At 39.0% G+C, this 20438-nt stretch overlaps 2 protein-coding genes across 20 annotated transcripts in view; one reads left to right on the top strand and one right to left on the bottom strand.

Moving 5' to 3' along the window:
- The window catches only part of LOC148424048 (peripheral plasma membrane protein CASK), a 116665-nt gene that overhangs the window by 71776 nt on the left and 24451 nt on the right, over positions 1-20438 (top strand). For 8 of the 19 annotated variants that reach the window (XM_088414605.1, XM_088414609.1, XM_088414606.1 and 5 more), the window contains exons 6-12: positions 8856-8958; positions 10024-10199; positions 12370-12513; positions 12876-12959; positions 14218-14317; positions 17118-17135; positions 17233-17354. In XM_088414605.1, the coding sequence (XP_088270731.1) occupies positions 8856-8958; positions 10024-10199; positions 12370-12513; positions 12876-12959; positions 14218-14317; positions 17118-17135; positions 17233-17354 (747 nt within the window). The remainder of the gene's footprint in view (positions 1-8855; positions 8959-10023; positions 10200-12369; positions 12514-12875; positions 12960-14217; positions 14318-17117; positions 17136-17232; positions 17355-20438) is intronic. The other 11 variants (XM_088414607.1, XM_088414600.1, XM_088414614.1 and 8 more) reach the window with 3 other exon arrangements.
- On the bottom strand, positions 2669-6754 carry LOC148424049 (putative G protein-coupled receptor 34). Its single transcript, XM_088414617.1, has 3 exons — positions 6515-6754; positions 4836-5390; positions 2669-3285 (listed from the first exon to the last, which is right to left on the bottom strand). Exons 1-3 carry the CDS (start codon positions 6520-6522, stop codon positions 2742-2744), a joined length of 1107 nt encoding a protein of 368 aa, XP_088270743.1. The 5' UTR covers positions 6523-6754; the 3' UTR covers positions 2669-2741.

Genomic DNA, 20438 nt, shown 5'->3' with positions numbered 1-20438 from the left:
ACACTATCTATTAGGGATGGGCAAAATTATGGCTATTTGATCGTTATCTTTGATTAAGGTTGATTAATGGTGCCTAGAAGCCAGAGGCGACCGTAGTGTGCACTACCCAGTTGTAACTAGAAGAGGCGCTATTGAGTCACACACCAACTTGTGTTAGAGCCTACAGCAATAATATGGAACCTTCTTCCAGCAGCAATAATATGACACTTTTTTTTAAGACACAACCACAAATATGTGCAATTGAGCGTTCGAAAAATACTAGACAAGTACCACAGCAAATTGTATTTATTATAGCACAGAAAAGTAGTACAGATATCTGTCCTGGCTGCACAGAACATTATGGCAAATACCACAAGCATGTAGAGCTCCCATATATCACAGGTGACACATTCCAGCACCTCCTGTCACAGGTGTAAATTCCTAATTCAGTTTTACCAACACACTTTTAACCTTTATGCCTGCACTATATACATTGGGACATAGCATCACATTGAGACTCTTTCTTCTTCGCGTTGTTCGCCAAATAATAGAGACAGCATGCTGACATCAAATTATTTGTCACTCCTAATTGAAATCAACATTAACATAATGTTTGATGGTTAAGTTTTCAGATTGCGAAATTGTCTTTTTTCTCATTCTTAGACGAAATCATGCAGTTTGAAATTCTAACAACACAATTGCATAGTCATGTGTAATGTAAAAAACTGTAGACATGCTAGATGTCACAGTAATTGCAACAGAAACCTTCAAACAACGGTTTCTTTGATATACGTATACAGACCAGCAACACATACAGAGAAACAATAATAGTCACAGGCATATGTTTTCTGTATAATGTGGTTACAGCAAATAGTGAAATTGAAAAATTATTGCTCTGTAATACCCTGAGGGGGCAATTTATTTTTTGGTGTTTTTAAAACTCCAGATTTAGGGATGTGCACTAAAAAATTTTCTTAGAAATCCCAACATAATGGGTGCAAATGCTAAAACACAATCTCGCTGGGTTTATTGTATAAAGATCAGCTCACAGTTGTATCTTTAATACGTCAGTAGTGGGTGTAGGACTTACAGTACTACTCAGGCTGTAGTTGTCAGTGCTACGGGTTAATGGACCTCTAGATAGCACAGCTGTCCTAATTTTGTATTCTGCGCCACCCCACCTAATAGTTAGACAACATGAAATTAATGCTAAAAAATTGCCCAAAGGGAAAAACATGTATGTTACAGCTACAAATGCAAAGACAATATGTGTTAGAATTTAACTTCAGGCTTTCGTATCTATAAAAGTTCAGCTGGCGCTTGTGCTCATCAAAGTTTGGCTTTGATGTTGTCTGTGTCTTGAGGATGGTTTTGTCTGAATGTTTCAGTGATTGCATTGCAGTGACTAATGGAAGAACACTGTCTGCTTGGGTCTCCATTATTGTTCTTTCCATGGCCACCTCACAGCGAGTAACGCCATCACTGTGGTCTTTTTGTCTGACTATATTGCTGCATTCAACACTGCTGGGAAGAAAGAAATATACCCCCCTTGAAGGTTAAAGTCTTTCAATTCCTCTGCACGAAAAGAAGAAGCAATTAAATGTCGTTTATGTTTTGCATTCATGCTTAAATGTTAGGGAAAAAAATCACACCTCGTTCAATGCAAAAATGGTTGTGAGCACTAAAACAAATGAAAAAATATTTAGTTAAAGTAAGAATTGCCAATGGGAAAGACCGTTACTTTTTGGCGTTTTGGGCTGGAAAAAAAAGTCAACAAGTCAGACAAGTCTTTAAAAATAGGTCAACTGAAAACATCTATCTCAAACTAAAGCTCTGAATTTTACTCTGAATACAGAGTAAAATTTGATTTCGTCATTTGTGTAACTGATAGAAAATTGATAGACTAATCCATTCCAAAAATATTAAATAATGACTCCCCTAATTACAAGTTTGTCAAGTAAAAAAATCAAAGTTAATATAAAAAGAAAGTAGGGATCCAGAGTCAGATCTTCTGTTGGAAAAGAATATGTAAAGAAAATAATGTTTCAGTAATTTAATCACTGCACATCTGAAAAAAACAGTTAAAAACAATTAAAACAAAATGAAATTGTCTTTATGCTATTTTTGTGCTGTTTGTGAAATTGTTCTCTAAAACTTTTTTCAAACCCACGCCTTCATCATGCCTTCATCTCACGCTGAGCACGCCTGCATGTTTATAAATAAGAGTAGCACCAACATATTTTGTACATAACGCCAACACACTCAAATTGTTAGAATACCGCACCAACTCAACAGTAACATGCCTGTTTGTGTTGGAGCGTGCCCCCTGGCGTCAAGTGAAATCGCAATTCAAACTCCAAGTCGATACTTCCATAGCACCTTCTTCTGCCTCCCTTTGTTTACTGAGAGATTGTTCTCCCTCGGCGAGAAAAAAAAAACTGCAGGACCACAAGCCGCAGGTTTGAAAACGTTAGAAAAAAAGTATTGGCTTATAGTCCAAAATTTACAATATGTGGTTGCTGTGAGTAAGAATTGTCATTACAGAAAAAGAAACAGTTTTTTTTCCTTGTTTTTTAAGTAAACGAAAAGCATCTGGAACAGATAAAAGATTGTTAAACTTGGTCTTGCCCCTGTTGTTTTAGTTAATACTAAAGGACTTAAGTATTTCACATAGTAAGTCTCCAATATGTTAGCTCATACCGCTGTTAGGAAGCTTTAGCTATGGAACTAATAATAAGCCACAAATCAGGTCAACAAATCTTTTATTTCAAAGTCATTGGGGCATTAATTTGACTTCTGTCAGCCCTAGCCATCCTCGCTTCCATTTCAACCGTGGAGCTGCTTCCGCTAATTCCCGCCCAAGTATCTCGTACACGGAACACGTTGCCCATCAAGCGCCGCACCTCCTTCCTCATAGAGGACAATAGGAGGAATAAAAGAACAGGATCCAGGCAGGTGTTGAGAGCCGAGAAGAGCAACGCTAATTCATTGGCTTTGTCGACCACGCCCCTCCAGAAGCAGGAAGTGTCTGTAATTTGGGTCCTGATGTAGAACACCCTAATCACATGATAAGGGACAAAACAGACGGTGAAGAGGAACAGGATAAAGAAGGATTTCCATGCAGTTCGTGAGTAGCGGTGAGCATTGGGGAGTTGGGGTTTATTCTGCGATGTCCTCAGAAGTTTGAAGGCGATCTTGATGTAGGACGCCATCAGGCAGATGAACACCAGCCAGAAGACCACCAGAATGCCAATGTTCATGTACGCTTTCCACTTTGCATCATGGAGCTGTCTGTAATGGAAACACCTAAAGCAATCCAAAAAGGAGAAGTTGTGGAACTTCTAAGTTATGGGGAAAGTCAAAAAATGTTTCAATTGTTTCCATCTGAATACTGAATGGAAAAACACCCATTATAATTGTTCTTTCCAAAGAACCTTAACGCAGTTCTACAAGCTGCAAATGTTTAACGCTGACCTCTTGTGTGTGCAATTTCTCCCTCGGACTGTATATTACCACACCACTAATGCCTGACATTACAAACATGCGTCAGATTTCTAAAGTCTATACAATTTTGGATATATCCAAGGACAACAAGCAGTTGGTGCAGTCAGTTTGCATACGTCTGCACGTAAAGCACCAGAGCTGCCAAAATTAATTAATCGACAACTAATCCATTGTCAAATTAAACGCCAACTGTTGATCACGTGATTTTATTTCCACTCAAAATTGTCCCAATTCCTCTAATGCCAGCTTCTCAACAGTAAATATTTCTTAGTTTTTGTTGTCATTCAAAAAGACAGTGATTATCTTTGGCGTACTAAAAACAAGTCATTGCAAACATCGCCTTTCACTCCAGAAATCAATAACCACACCAGTATCTTCATCGGTTTCAGAAAGGTTGATGAGTACAACATTAATGTTCTCATCAACCTCTTGTAATATTTGGGATTGTTTTTTTTAAATCGTAAGACAAAAACAAGCAATCAAACAAATCGAAAAACCTTTTCATGCAAAATACAACTATCTGGTTGTTCAATTCATCGATGGAATAATTGATAGAATGATCGATGTTAAAAATATTTGCGAGTGACAGCCCTGAAAAGCGCACTCAGTTTTCATGCCAAAGAAGACCAAGTGCTGATTGAGCTGCGGTTGTTGTTTTATTTTATTTTATTTTTATTTTTTTACTATAATCTACTCTTAGAACCCTCAATTTAGCAACATTATAATCAGGTTGGCCTTAATCATCAATGTTGAAGTTGAATAAAACTTGAACTCGTTTGGTGTGCTAGTTTGTTTCCCTTGATGTCTCCAGAGTGCCCTATACAGCATATGAAGCTACAAAAGTAAACCTTTTCATTGTGGCAGCGATTTCTAATTCTGTGCGCTTTCAAGTCTATAACATATGGTACAAGAATTTTGCTAGCAAAAGGCCAAGTTATGTGCAGCTCACATATTGGTATGGCCCAATTGTTTTGCTACCCTAAATTTTAAGATTGAACTGCTTATTTAGTTACTAGTAATGGAAACGCGGAACTCGGCATGGGCCGATAACCGTAATGGCAATACATCAAAATTTTGAAAGGCAGGTGATTTAAAACCGTCCAAATTTGACAAAACCGCTAAGTTTTTGTTTTGATTTTTCCCCTCTCCCGCTTTGTCTGCCTTCACGGGCAATTTGCAGCCTGCAGTGGAATCCTCCTATCGATGTGACTCAGTCTTTGGCTGCCGCAGACAATTTTTGAATTTGCCAGATTTTAGAGGGGTAATTTCAATCATATGGTCAGCTTCTGATATCGTTCCATTCCTACACGTAACATTATCTAGCAAATTATGCTAACCAGGAGGTCACCAACCTGTTCATCTGCGATGAAGTATTCTGCACGAGGAAGGCTGAAGCCAAGCCAAAGGCCATGATCCAGATAGCCGCACAGATGGCAGTGCTCCACCTGGTGGACTTTAGCCTACTCTGTGCCAGAGTTCCACGGTGGATCTTCATGTAGCGATCCACACTGATCAGCCCCAGCAGAGTGATACTGATGTACATGTTCATGTAGAAAAAGCTCCCCACCACATTGCAGAGCGTGGGCCCCAAAGTCCAAACGTTTCCCCTGCCATGGTAGAGAATCCTAAACGGCATACAGACCACCAGGAGAAGGTCGGCGAACGCCACGTTGATGAGGAAAACTCGCACCGAGTTCCGTTTCGCGCTCACGTGGAACAAAGCCCAAAGAGCCACCAGATTTCCGAGTAGCCCCAAAGCAAAGATGATGGAGTAAAGCACCGCCAGTGGGCTCTGAAGAGCGTTGTAATCGATGCAAGGCTGGTGGGACTCAGGGGTCATTGTCAAGTTCATCCCGTTGACAAAATGGAAATTGGATTGGATAGTGCGATAGTAACAATCCTCCAACCTGAAAACAACACAACACATGCAACCGATATGGTAAGAGTGCTAATGCTAGCTCGGTATTGCCAGCGTATTGGACAGCAATTTCTTGAGTAATTAGCACGACTCGCTTTCATAAGTGCATGCCATTATTAATTGCGATACCTGTGCACCACCCTTTCTTTTAAGTCCATAGGTGTCGACCTCCAGTCCTAGAGGGCCGGTATCCTGCTTGTTTCCCAGTTTTCTCCCCGAACACATCTGATTCATATGATTAGCTTATTACCAAGCTCTGCAAGAGCTTGAAAATGATCCTAATCATTTTGATAAGGTATGTTTGAGAGAGAAAGCTTAAAAAAACAGGCAGGATACCGGCCCTCAAGGAATGGAGTTTGACACCTGTTAGTTAAACTGTACATATTACAAATTCTCATCCCCAAATGATAGATAGATAGATAGATAGATAATATATTTTTTAATATATATATATATATATATATATATATATATACACACACACACACAGTATTTATATATACTTATGTATGAATGGCTTAAAATATAAAATATAATGGCTTGCTGATGGTTAGATTTTGAAGATGTGCATATGCACGCACATGCCGTTACTCTCACTAATAACCCAGGCTAAACTTAATCCTTCCCCAACATACAAAGATCTTACACAGTCAAATGGACAACTTCACAAAAATAGACAAATTCAAGTGGATAGTTGACGATAGATTCCACAAAAGAAAAAAAAAAAACATGACTAGGTGAGTTTGTGTTCACATACAGTACTTGATGCTTTTCATTAGCCAGAAGCCATTTTTTGTTTTATTTAATAATGCAAATGTTGCAAAAAGCCAAAACAATTCAAATCTTAAACAACAGTGAAAATGTCTGAATTGATGGTAGCTGCCACTTTCCACTTGAACCAGGAATTGTGTATGTTTATCTCTTTTGTAGTTCATACTTTGTAGTTCATGTTGTGTCTAAATACAGTAGTTACTTTTTTGTTTCATACATGCAAAAATTGTTGTCTGTCATTAAATTGTCTCTATCAACCTAATGCTAAGACTGTATTGCTTTTGTTTAGCCTCTAACATAAGTAAAAACACATTATCAGAACTTCAAATAAGATGTACTCACCTAGGCATTTAAGTCCATGAACAATGTTCTTTCAGTTGCTCATTTGCGCTCGTCACACTTCCCCTCAGTCACTGCGCCTGTACTTACTCCGACTTTCAGCCTGTGGAAAAGACACGTTTCTCAACATCTCATCCGGCTTCCAACACTCAGTCAAGTGGCTTCAAACTGTAGTGGTTCACTGCTCGCATTGAAGAGAGAGAAAATCTTTTGTTCCCTTTCCGTCCATTCCCAAGGCTGTCGCTCACGTTCCCCTGCCCGCGTGTGCCGCCGAAAGTCAACAGAGAATTGCTGACATGTCAAATGCGGTGATGTCGCGCAGAGAAAATGTTAGGCTGTGGTCGATTTCTCTTCTTTCCACTTGTAGTCCCAATACACACTGCGAGGGAGCAAGGGGGGGCTGGACTCAATTCACAAGTTCTGGTTACACACTTGAGTGCAAGTGGTGGCAGCCTGCATCATGCACAACTTGTATAAAACAATGTACTTTCTACTCCTGCTTCTTATTGTAAAACGCAGTTCCAGTATTGTGCTGAGTGGAGGCATTCTGACAGGAAAAAAAAGGTTCCGAAAATACAAAATCCCAACAATAGCACTGGCCGAGACAATCAAACCATCTTCCTTTTTGTGCGTATGTGTTTCTTGTTTTTAATGTATACGGTATAATGGCAACTGTTTAGCTTTGTCCTGTATTTTTAAAGAGACAGTGTGTAAGATTTAGATCGTTTTTCAGGAACTAAATGAGATCATTGTAAATTTCAAAAACTTGCAAATGAATGTTATGAATGACCAACAGTATGTTTTAAATATAATCATAAGTCTAGTTCTCATTAAATGATATTACATGGGAGGTGGCACGTTTCAGGAGCCGGCCATGTTTGTTATCGCTGCGGACAATGGTAAATGCAGCACCTCCTGCTGTCCGTCATGAAAAAGCTCTAAATCTTACACACTATTCCTTTAATACATACATGTTTCTTGATTTGATGGTGCTTGACACATTTTAGGTAACTTTTTTTATTGGACCATTTACAACCACCATACAAGTATGAGAAGTAGGTATGTGACTGAACATTAAACATTAAACACATAATCTGTATTTAAATAAGTAAGGAACAATTCCCTTAGGTGCTCAACATTTTTAAAAATATCCCATTATTGTATGGTCACTTCCTTGAACTGGATTTGCATGCTAGCTGCATCACATTTTTGGTTTGTATTTCCTTAACATGTTTGTTGTACATTTACAGAATAGGTGACACAATGCATGAATGCCCAAATTACATGTAAATAAGTATTTGTCAAAATAAAAGTAAACAATATAAATAGAGAATATGCAGCGCAGGAGAGCTGCTATTTGGGTACGGAAAGTGCATGGTGCTACCAGTATGATATAGTTTCCTGAATGAACATATTTTCTCAAATTACCTTTTAATATGGTTATTATATGCTACATTTGAAAAATATACTCAAAAATCATGAATAAGTAAAACATAATCATGAACAAAAAAACATAATCAAGAAACATGGATCAATATCAGATTAAAATGCTAACATGCACCATTATTATTTGTATACGGGTTTGCTGATGATTACATTTTTTTAAAGAGCACTTTTATAACATTCCTTTAAAAGGATGTCCCATCACTTTTTAGGACGGGCTTGTGCGTTATTCTTTTTTGCTACCTGCTGCCCGAGGCTACCCCGTTAATGATATAGTAGAATGATGTTCCATACTTAGTTGAATTTACATTGAATATTTAGGGAGTAATCATATTTCAATAGTTTTTGATATACAATGAGTGTTGTCTGATATTGTTTATGTTGTTGCTTGGTCAAACCAATTGCTTTATTTTGATGAAATCAAGCTTGCATTGATGGGTTATATCTGATCTTATGTCTAACCTTCTTGTGTTTTTATTTCACTTCCGTCACCAGACACTCAATACGGGACAAATCACATTTGTTTCTGCGTTTGAAACGGCCCCGGTTCCAATCTGAAGATTTTCTATGAATAGCTTGTTTTTTTTCTTCACACTGACATTATGCATGTCCGATTTGTAGCACTCAAGAGCAAAATAGGGCAATTGTGTCACTAGAGTACACTTTAAGTCCAGTTTTGATGAACTTTCTGCTATTTGCCGGTCAAACATATTTTTTTATTTAGGAAGTAGTAAAAAGAACAATGTTTGTTCCTCCCTACAAGAAAGCTTCCCTCGTATTCAACTTTTGTGCGTGAACTGATGTTGCTTTGCGGGTGTGTGATTAACATTTATAGAAGGGTGTCACTCTTTAGTTAGCCGGAGCCAACCACAAAATCCTTTCTGTCTCTCTTCTCATTTAGCCTCACTGTGTGCTGCTGGCATCCAAGGAGAATTCTGCTCCCGTCAAATTGGGAGGCTTTGGAGTGGCAATCCAGCTGGGAGAGTCAGGGCTGGTGGCTGGAGGTACAAGACACTTCAGTACCAACTAGTGGGGTGACGTGGGAAATAAGTCCACCCCACACAAATAGCATTTGGAGGAATGCAAATACTGTAATGCATTACTTCTTGCTGTCACACGGAAGTGCAGGGGTGTCAAACTCATTTTTACCTTGGGCCGCAGTGTAGTTTTAGGTTTTGTCGGCGGACCGTTTTGATTGTGAAGTCAAATAAATTTGAAGTATGATTGTCACACAGTTACACATTTGAAAATCAGAAGCTGTTCAAAATTGCTCAACAGGGCTATTGATGATAAAAGAAAATTGTAAAAGTGGAAGATAACTTGAAAATTTTGCCTTTTAGCCAGAAACTTGGAAGTCCCAATTAGTACTTCACAGGCCACATTAAATTAAGTAGCGGGCCGGATCTAGCCCCTGGGCATTGAGTTTGACACCTGTGCGGTAGTGTAATGCATTACACACACAAAAATTGTAAAACTTAGTACAAATGAGAGTAACGCAATGCATTACAATGTATTTTTAACCTGAAAGTGATGGGTTTTTTTTTCCCCAAATTCACCAAAAACACAGAGAAATCGGAGGAGAAAAGTCCCGGGCAAAAATATTCACTTCCTGTCATTAGTATCTACTACAGCAGAAATAAGTGTGGCAGCAGCAGACTAATAAGAATATGAATATGGGCAATACGTACGTAAGATGGGCAAACTCATGTTAAACACAGTGATGATGTGGAATGCACTAATTGTTTCTGCCTAAAGCATAAAAAAGGCATCACTATGCTGTGACGTGCCATGATTAAAAGATTTTGTATCTTGTCTTTACAGGTTTAAAATACAATACAGATTATATGATTTGTACTGTTTTTAGGCTCAAGCCAACCTGTTATGTTTGCGAGAGTAATATAAAAGTCATGCAATGGTAGTGTAATGCCTTACATTTCAAATTCGGTAATATTGTAATGTAAGTAATAAGTAATAAATAATGCATTACAGTTCTGTTGAAACTTGCCCAACACTGGTAAAAATACACAAGCACTATATACAGTATTGGACCATGTTACTGTGCTGCATAGGCCGGGTCGGAACACCCCACTTCATGGCGCCCGAGGTGGTGAAGAGGGAGCCCTATGGCAAACCTGTGGATGTGTGGGGCTGCGGCGTCATTCTCTTCATCCTCCTGTCGGGGTGTCTGCCCTTCTATGGCACCAAAGAGCGTCTCTTTGAAGCTATCTGCAAGGGAAAATACAAGGTGAGGACCGTACATTCTGGATGCTTTTTCTTTTTTTGGAGGGTCACAAAGATGTCATGGCATGCTTTTACAGTTGGTCACTGTTTCCTTTCTGTATTATGGTTTCCAATTGAGTTTTTAACAATTTTCTAAAGTACTGTATACTAACTGTAATGCAAAGGAGAACCGCTGACTTCAGTACACTTTTACTGACCGCCAAGAGAATAGCAGAACACCCAAGCATAATGAACAGTCTTTTACTGTATAGGAAGTGCAGGTCCACAGGTCACTCGCAGACATTCACGCACTGCTTCTCTGATGCCAAACACTACCTGACCCAAGCACATACCGTATCTAAAACACAGACACTACACTATGTTCATTGTTTGCTATGCATTTTACAGTTGCAAATGTCACAGTGTTTGAAAAATCTTTGTTTTTAAACCGACAGTGGCCTCATATTCTTGTCAGTCATTAGCTTTTGATAATTGTATTATTTGCCATTATACAGCTATTTAAGCCTTAAGTTTGTTTTTTTTTTCATTTTGCAAAAGTAAGATGAGTTTTCTTTTGTCAGGAGATATTTTGAAATCTAATTTTGTTTTAGTTATGAGTGGTTATGGAATGAATTATACTCACGTCTCAAGGCAACATGGGTGGATCTGGAACATATAACCTTGAGCAAAAAAATAAAAATAAAAAATATGGATTCAGCAGTCTCCGACGATGTTCATGCAGTTATTTAATTTTGTAGAAAAAGATGATCGCAGACATGACACATAATTAAAGTCATTTCAGATGGCAACTTTCTGGCTTCAAGAAACACCAAAAGAAACCAAGGGGAAAAAAATGGTGTGGTAGTCAGTAACAGTTACCTTTTTAAGACAAGTAGAAGGGAAAAAAACAAGTGAAATCACTCACTTCTGAGAAAAACATTTTACAATCATGTAAACACCAAAGAGCGTCTCTTCAACTTACCACTCCAACTTTGTTGCAACAACTCTGACTTTAATAAAAGCTAACAGTCTGGGAGGCATTGGCTAAATAAGTGACAAACTGTACTCTTCATCAATCTGGCTGCAAAGTTCTCTGATTGCTTTTGCCAGATGTGCTTTGCAAGTCGCAGCCTTGTCATGGACCATTTTATTCGACTTCCGCCGCAGATTTTCAATCGGGTTGAGATGTGGACTATTTGAAGGCCGTGACATTGCTCGATGACAAGATGTCTTTTTGAAAAATGATTTAATCGTCCCCAAGCGCTCTTTCCCTTGACGGGATAAGAAACGTGTCAAAAATGTCAACATAAACTTGTGCATTTATTAAAGCAGTAATGACAGCGATCTTCCCAGTGCCTTTACCTGACATGCTCTTTTTTTTTTAAGGTCTTAATGATGGCTTTCATTTAGCTTTCTTGTGTGTAAATCCCAATTTGCTTTAGGCGCCGTCTCACAGTTCGGCCACAGATGTTGACTCCAGTTTCGTACCATTTGTTCCTCATTTGTTTTCATGACATATTGCTTCGAGTTTTCCGTCATGACGCTTTGATGTCTACGTTGGTCTGCCAGTATGTTTTTCCTTTAAGAACCTTCCCAAGGTGTTTGTACTTGGTCCAGATTTTCAAGATAGCTGACTGAAGAATCAACATCTTGCAACACTCCATGATGATTTACCTGCAACAACTTTGATAATGCTCCCTTTTTTTCCAATTAACATCTCTTGTAGTGGAACCGTGTCAGTCCACTTGGTGCTCTTCAATGTGTGATCACTCCTGTTTAACTGCAGACCTACGAGCAGACCATATTTGTTTTTCTCTCTGCTTGGTTTAAAAAAGTAACTGATACCGACTACCATATCTTTTTTAGTTGATGTCTTTTAGTGTTTCTTAAAGCCCGAAAGGTTTTGAAATCTAGGTCTATGATCTGCTTTTTTTTTTTTCCTACAAATTTATACAACTGCATGAACATCCTGTGAGACTGGCGACTCCATAATTTTCCAAGGCATACTATAGGATTCAGTGTAACTCTTATATCAGTCTGCCCCTGGGCAGCTGTAGCCACGAAACATAGTTTACCACCACAGGTCTTATTGTGTGATAGTGCTGTGCTTTGTGAAGCGTCTTGGCTTTCGTGAAAGGCGCAATATAAATGTATTCGTTATTTATTATTATTTGAAAGCTCATTAAGTTGTGCAGTCCTGTAATGCTTTAACACAGATGAACCCGAGGCAGTGGAGTCAAATCTCGGAGAGCGCTAAAGATCTAGTGAGGCGCATGCTAATGCTGGACCCTGCCGAGAGGATCACTGTCTACGAGGCCCTCAACCATCCTTGGCTCAAGGTAGGTTCCCGCTTCTTACAAGCATGTTTTCTTGTTTGTTTTTGAAGCAATACACCCCCTTAATTGTTTTCATCTCAAAAACGATTTTTAGGACAGAGAAACTGGCATTAATTTTTACCGATAAGTGCCTCACAAAAACCAAGTTGGATCAGATGATTAAAAGGGTTTGCTTTAATTGACTCATTATTGTCGGACGGCCATTTGTGTGTTTCTTACTGCACCCGAGATCATAACAAAAGCTAAATATAGTAAATCTTAAATTTTGTTGACATTATAATGAGAATTATTTTCATTGTTTCTTCTAAGCTTCCTTTGAGCTGCAGGTGGCAGTAGTGTGCAATTTGTGATTTTTGTCTATTCAGGAGAGAGACCGTTATGCCTACAAGATCCACTTGCCAGAGACTGTGGAGCAGCTGAGAAAGTTCAACGCTAGAAGGAAGTTGAAGGTATGCACAGCATTACTTAATCAAATAGACGTTGATAACCAAACGTTTTTAGAGTGTGTTTGTTTTCAAGACAACAAAGTGATGTCTACATATACTTCTTTTTTCCCGATTCAGGGAAATGAGAAAAAAATGCAAGAACAAAATTAAAACCGTCAATAGACATTATAATAGATTTTTGGCCTCCCTATTCTAGCCAGTAATTGTGATTACTTTTAATTATTATCATTTAAAAGTCAATAAATACCACAATGCGCACCGTGAATACAGTTTATAGAATTGGTTTATATTGATACAGTCCTATTTTTTGTTGTCACAAACAACAATGGCTCAGTCAAAGAGTGGTTAGCATGTACACCTCAAAGTTCACGGAGTTCAAATCCACCTCGCTCCGGCCTTCCTGTGTGGAGTTTGCATGTTCTCCCCGAGCCTATATGAGTTCTGTTTGGGTACTCCGGCTTCCTCCCACATTCCAAAAACTTGCTTGGCAGGTGGATTAGACGTTCTAATTGTCGTTAGGTGTGATCGGGAGCGTGAAAGGTTGTTCGTCTCTGTGTGCCCTGAAATTGGCTGGCAACCAGTTCAGGGTGAACCCGCCTACTGCCGGAAGATGGCTGGGACAGGCACCAGCAGGCCTGTGACCCATGTGAAGATAAGCGGCTACAGAAAATAAATGGATGGATAGATGGATGGAAAATAACATTGTGCTTTTTACTTAGCATTCTGTATGAATGGATGGATTAATGGATGTTTGATTTGAATTTGGAAAATGCATTGACATACAAGTAAATTGTTTAAGAAGAAAAGAACACATTAATTGATAAGCCAAGCTACCACTGGACTGACCTTTTTGCTATTTATGCATTATGATATGACATCTTGACATGATTTCGGAGCAACTCCAGAGTAGTCACTTTCACTTACCTGGTCATGTGGTCAGGTGGACTTTGGAACTGACTGCTTAGATTGTGGTTCAAAACTAAGCTGATGTGTTTGAAGACACAATGTCAACGGGGCTACTGTTGGATTATTTGTAAAAAAGTAAAAAAAAAAAAAAATGTGGGAGCTTTAACATTACATAGTCCATCAAATGCATTTATTTTACTATATAAAATGTTATAAATATTGTAAAACCTGAGCAGTATTTTGGTGAAATATTCACATAATTTTAAAACTTTCTTTTTCTTTACCTTAACTGTACTAAACGTGTAATGATGTTAACATCACCTTGACTGGTGTTCACGTGCTGGTTTAATTTTAGGGAGCGGTACTGGCAGCTGTGTCCAGTCACAAGTTTAATTCCTACTATGGAGACCCCCCTGAAGAACTCCATGACTTCTCAGATGACCCCACCTCCTCAGGTGAATGTTTAAACTTGTATTTTGCGAACTGAACAGCACACCTTCTAATAGAGCATGCATGGTCAATCAAAACTACAGTCGACCCCCGGCTTACGAGCACCCTGATTTACGAACAATTCGCCTTACGAGCGTGGATCAGGGAGATTTTAATCCTCCGCTTGTGAACAAACCTCTCGCCTTACGAGCATTCCGAATAATCCAGCCATTGAATTTGTTGTAATGTTCTCGCTTAACTGCGTCAACAAATTTAACAGTTGCGACATCGTGAACGCTATTGGTCTTACAACGTCACACTGACTGTCTCACTCACGGTGTCTAAATATAATTACCATTTAAGTGTAGTCTTTGTACAGCTAAAGAGAAAAACAGCCGACATGAAATTAAATGTGCCGATTGCAGGACAAAGAATTGTCATTGGTTTAAATGTGTGTTTTTTTTTTAAATTAATTGTCAATACATTCCAACCGTTTAAAAAAAAAAAGTGCGAATAATTATCAGCCAGTCAAGGAGACGCCAATATGCTATTGGTCGATTAAGGTCACCCGGTCTCACTCACGGAGATGCTATTGGCCGGCGTCACACGTCAATCACAGAAATGCCGATATGCTATTGGCTGAACGCCTTTATCTAGCTTGATGGGACAGGATGGAAGGAAGTAGAGAAAATGTGTGAAAAACGGAATGTTTTGAAGACTTTGCAAACTTTATCTGTTAGACATAGCTTCTAAAATTACTAGCAGCGGTAAAGGAAGAAATAAGAGGATGATGTTTTAGTATCTCCGTGATTTGCACCATGACTGAAAGAGTTACTGTAACACTGTAAGACCAATAGCCTATTTGCGTTGCCGTGTTGGCATTGAGCGTTAATCACTGCATCCTTTTACGGGTGGAATTTCAGTGCTGTTTAATGGTCGTTCTACATAACTGCATGTCATGTTAGACGGCAACCTCCCGACATGCTTTGGGACAGCGCCCTTGTTGCAATACTGTGAGTTGAAACCAACATTGAGCTAATGTTCGAATAAGCTATAAGTATGGTGCCTAGTCAATACAACAAACACACCCTCCCCTCCGCCTCCACTCAGCTCAATTCACGTCGGGAAAAACAGCTGACATGAAATTAAGTGTGCCGATTGCAGGACAAAGAATCGTCACAGGTTTAAATGTGTTTTAATCAAATAGATGTCAATACATTCCAACCGTTTAAAAAAACGTGCCAATAAGTATCAGTCAGTATCAGTCAGACGCCAATATGCTATTGGTCGATTAAGGTCACCCGGTCTCACTCACGGAGATGCTATTGGCCGGCGTCACACGTCAATCACAGAAGTGCCGATATGCTATTGGCCGAACGCCTTTATCTAGCTTGATGGCACAGCTGGTTGGGATGGAAGGAAGTAGAGAAAACCCTGACTGAAAAAGTTACTGTGACACTGTAAGACCAATAGCATGTCTGGTTTATAGTGTTGACTTCTGCTTATCTCAGCTCAAATCACATCTTTCCAAAGGTAAAAGTCGTTATTCCTTTGTATTTGTTATTTAATGAAACTGTACAGTAGATTATGTGACTCAATATTAATATATGTATACAGCGTGATGTTCTTACCTAAGGCTTCTGCGCGCGTTGCACGCATTCACGAATTAACATGGGTTTGGATTGCCCGCTATACGAGCAATCCGAGATACGAGCGTAGCCGCTGAACGGATTAAGTTCGTAACCCGGGGGCCCACTGTACCACTAAAGCCTAAGTGTAAACATATACAGATGGATAATGTGCACACCCAAACAAAAAACCCATAATCAATGGTAAAGCCAAACGTTTTTTTTTCCCGAGTTACTCACATGAGTACCAGCACGTAGTGTTTGGTGCGCACCCTTTCTTTCAGTAAAAAGTCTTCCTCAATGTCATTGTCTTGTAAATTCTACTTCGCTGTAAAGTGACAACAGAGATCTCATTCACATCCTCACCAAAATGATACAAAGCCAGTCTAAGCCACTTCAGTAAACAAGCAAATATCCTCAGAATAGTAAGACATGGGACGTGCATGCTTAGCTTTCTGAAAGTCTGGGGGGAAAACTATACGCGTGGATTCGACATACTGCGTTGCGTCTCCGCTGCGCTGTCTCGTGCATGTTAATGAATGAGCGTGGTTCCACATCTGCGTATCCGCTGAGCTGCGCTGCGTCGCAGCTGTGCCATTGCACCACAGTCCACCAACTTTACGCAGGACTTGTAAGACCTGCTCTGCCGCCACGGTCAATTCCACAGTTCAGAAAGCACCAAACAGGAAAAAGAATGTGATCTACATCCGAATACACAAAGAAAAAGCACTCCACTTGGACAAGATTGTCTTTTACTTTGCGGATTGAGTGGATGATTCCAAAAGCGATTGTTTTTTCTTCTCTGTGCCAATGTCGTCAAGACAAAAAGAACATTTTTGTCCTGTTAATTGTCAATGTAATGTGTACAAATATATATTACTCTTTGAGTCACGATTCTATCAATTTACATAAGTGTTCAAATGGATCATCTATGTACTCACCCCTTGTAAATGAAGCATGCAATTAAGTGTTATTCACGAAAACTTGTTGTTAAATTACAGCAAAGGCACCTTTACACTTCCTAACAAATATATTTTTTATTACCATTAAAGATCTGCTATGTCAATGAAAAACTAAATGACAAAACGCCAAACCCGTCGATGAAATTTGATTTCATCAGGAATGTCTTTTTTGTTTGTTTCATTTTTTTTCGGTTTACAATCTTTTTTCTGCTTCTGTTAATGCTTCCCGCCTGCAGGGCTGCTCGCAGCAGAAAGTACGTATTGTCATATTTTTATGCTGTGTGGTGACTACTTCCACCTACTTGGCAGTTTGTTGATAGATAGTTGAATCTATGATTTGATGCTTTGCAGGGGCTGTGTCTCAGGTGTTGGACAGTTTAGAGGAAATCCATGCCTTGACTGACTGCAGTGAGAAGGATCTCGACTTCCTGCACAGTGTTTTCCAGGACCAACATTTACACACACTGCTTGACGTAAGTCGGTCACGTACGATCTACTATCATTTAGAATAGACTAAGTGCGGATTTACAACAGCAAAGTGCAAGTAGAACGCACACATCACCATATAAAAGAAACACTAAAAATTCAAAAGTATATTGGCCCAATGTAATATTTGTTGCAGCCGACAAAGAAACTGAGCATTATATGTGGCAACGTCTTACCTTTGAGGAGAAATGTTTTGGGTTTGCCAACAATTTGTAGAACAGCATCTCAAAATATGTTGCATTCAACCTCAGAGTGTCCACTGTACGACAATAATTAATACTAAGAAAAACATGATCAAATGCACCAGAAAAGAAGGATAACAAAATCTTATTGTGGTATCAAGTCTGTGCTGTTCTTTTCACAGACTCGGATAATATTGATGCAGTCAAGTTGACCTTGCTTGTCTCCTAAAGCCACATTGTGTGGAATTAAGAGTTGCTCTTTACTGGTGTTACGTGTATGCAGCATGCACAAGTTGTCAGAGAGACCATACTCTGGAAGCACACGCCAAGCGAGCGAGCAAATACAAATACAATTCCTCATTGGTTTCAGTGCACAGTGGCACAGAATTACAAAATTTGGGCAAATATGTCAACACCAGTTGTTTACCCCGGGCTTCCGCGGGCATAAACAAAGAGGCCACAGCTGGAGGTGGGAAATCCATCGGCACCCACGCGAGCACTGCACAGACATGGCCAAAATCTAATACTCCCACACATTTTCTGCGTGAAAACATAACTCTTAGCAGTCAAGTAGAATGCATGACACAGATCCAGGCACACGAGAATTAACAAAAAGAAACAACACAGCGCATGCAGCGGGCCGTCCGCGACACAAGGAAAATACAGGGAAAGGTACATTCTTGTTGTATTACAATGCTTTGCTAGCATTTTCTTTTGTGTTTGATGGGCGGACTCAAATGTGAGGGATAACTTTTATCCTTACTCCCAAACCAATCATTGTGCACTGCCGTAAAACTTGTGCTGCATGGAGCGGAACCCCCATCCTCTTCTTCCTTCTCCTTATTTACTATTGGCATTCAAACCTTCTACTTTCTCTTTTTCGCTTTTTTTTTCTAAGCAAATGATTGCGTTAATATTACACATTGTCACTTTAACAAATCAGCGGCACCATAAGTTAAAAACAGACTGCTTTAAGTTGTATTTTTATGAAGTCATCGTGTGTTTTCCCTGTAATTAAATTTTGGTGTGACTCTTCGCTCTCTTGAATGTAATTTATGCTTTCTTCTTTCATGTTATGGGATAATTGCATATAATTTGCACATGTGCTGTATTTTAGCTTTTTATTTGAAGACGATCTTGTTGTTGAAACTGGAATTAGTTTTGACAAACAACCCTTATGTTATACCAAGTAGACACACATAGAAATACAGTTAGCTCAACAAAAAATTATATATAATAATAGTTGTGTAGTAGACCTACATGTAATATGTAATTCATGAAAATATGTTCCAGGTAAAAGTTTAGTTGAATTTTGGCCCAAATGAGTGAAGACAAACTCTTCTAAATGATTAAATGCAAAGATATTAATAGTCTATAGTCCATTTAAAATCCAACTGAACAATATTCAACAAAAATACTGTACTGGATTGTAGAAGTTGAAGCCACTTTAACATCAGCCCTTCTTTAAACATTTAATCCAGTGATTGTTTTTAGTTCCACGAGAGCAATGTTTCTCAACTATATTTTGCCAGGTCCCCCCTAGAAAAGAGAAAACTTTTTGCGCCCCCCAAGTCGATGCACTGACTATAAATAAGATTATTATTGATGAAAATTGTTTAAGTATACCTACACATGTATCATTTTTAACATTAACGACAGAAAAACGCAATATAAATCAACTTTCAACAACTGTTAATTATTTTTATCACGTTTATACAGGTTACAGCTTAGTCTAAAACAGAAAAAAAAAAGCAAGTGTACCAAAGTGCCTGAAACTAAAAGAAAGTGATGAAAATTATTACTTTTTTGCAATTACATTCCACATGACGCTCTGATCATCTACGCTCAGGTATATTTTGAAGACGCCCCTAGCTCTTGGAGAAAAGTGTTATCAGTGGGAAAATGGCCACGCAACACGGACATGCGGTGATTAATTTGACATGAAAGCACTTTGCATCCAATCTTATAAATACTTACTAGAAAAGGTCCACCCATCATTGTAAAAAGTCCTAGAAATAAGAAAAGATGAGCCTTTTGCACGTTTCATAGTGTTTGAAGATTGTCTGTGCGCTCGGCTGGCATGTTGAATTGGATTGTCGTATAATAACAGTGCAGGCGTCTCGCACGTCCCGGCGCCATTACAGAGCGCAGAGGGAGACAGAACAATGGCGTCCACTGTGAGAACATGTGTAGGAAGCGCAGCTGTGTTGCTGGTGCAGCAGAACGTAGCGTGCACCGAGACGCGCTGAAGATACAGGACTGTCGCACATTAAGTCTGCTACCCTGCAACGCTTTGTTGAAACCCCTTTGCTTCACCTACTTGGTGAGTGTTTGATGACTTTTACGAGTTGGCCTCCAGGTAGAACTGAGCCAAAGGGAAAAAAAAAAATACTCCAGTGCTTTTGATGTCTTTTTTTTTTTTTAATCTTCTCAAGCTTTGTAGTTGTTAGTGTGAGGGCAGGGTAAATGTTGCCTTCAAGGAGTTATTGTACAGATTTGCACATTTGAGTACATCAACAGTGGTTTGACTTATGTGTTGATCTTATCTGGAAAAAAATGTTTCCCCTGGGGGGAAAAAAAAAAAAACATGGACAGGAAGAGTCTTTAGGGAGTAGCCAGGTCATCACAGTTAGTTTACCACTGTAAAATAAAACTTGAAAGTTGACTTACTCCCACCTGTCTTTCAAGACAGGGCAATGTTTGCAGAGATATACTGTCTCCTGGTGGCGTTTTTATGGCTGTTATTGAACTACCGGTAAATTTTGCATAATGTCTAACACAGGGCTGGCCATTTTTTTTTTTTTTTTTTTTAACTGAGAGATACTTGTTGGCAAATGATTGATGCCAAGGGCTCCCTGCAGTCTACATATTGCTCAAATTACCTTTAAT

The sequence above is a fragment of the Hippichthys cyanospilos genome, chromosome 5 (genome assembly GCF_059441005.1).
Source record: "Hippichthys cyanospilos isolate Australia breed blue-spotted pipefish chromosome 5, RoL_Hcya_1.0, whole genome shotgun sequence".
NCBI classification, from domain to species: Eukaryota; Metazoa; Chordata; class Actinopteri; order Syngnathiformes; family Syngnathidae; genus Hippichthys; species Hippichthys cyanospilos.
This window is presented reverse-complemented; position numbering and strand designations above follow the sequence as displayed.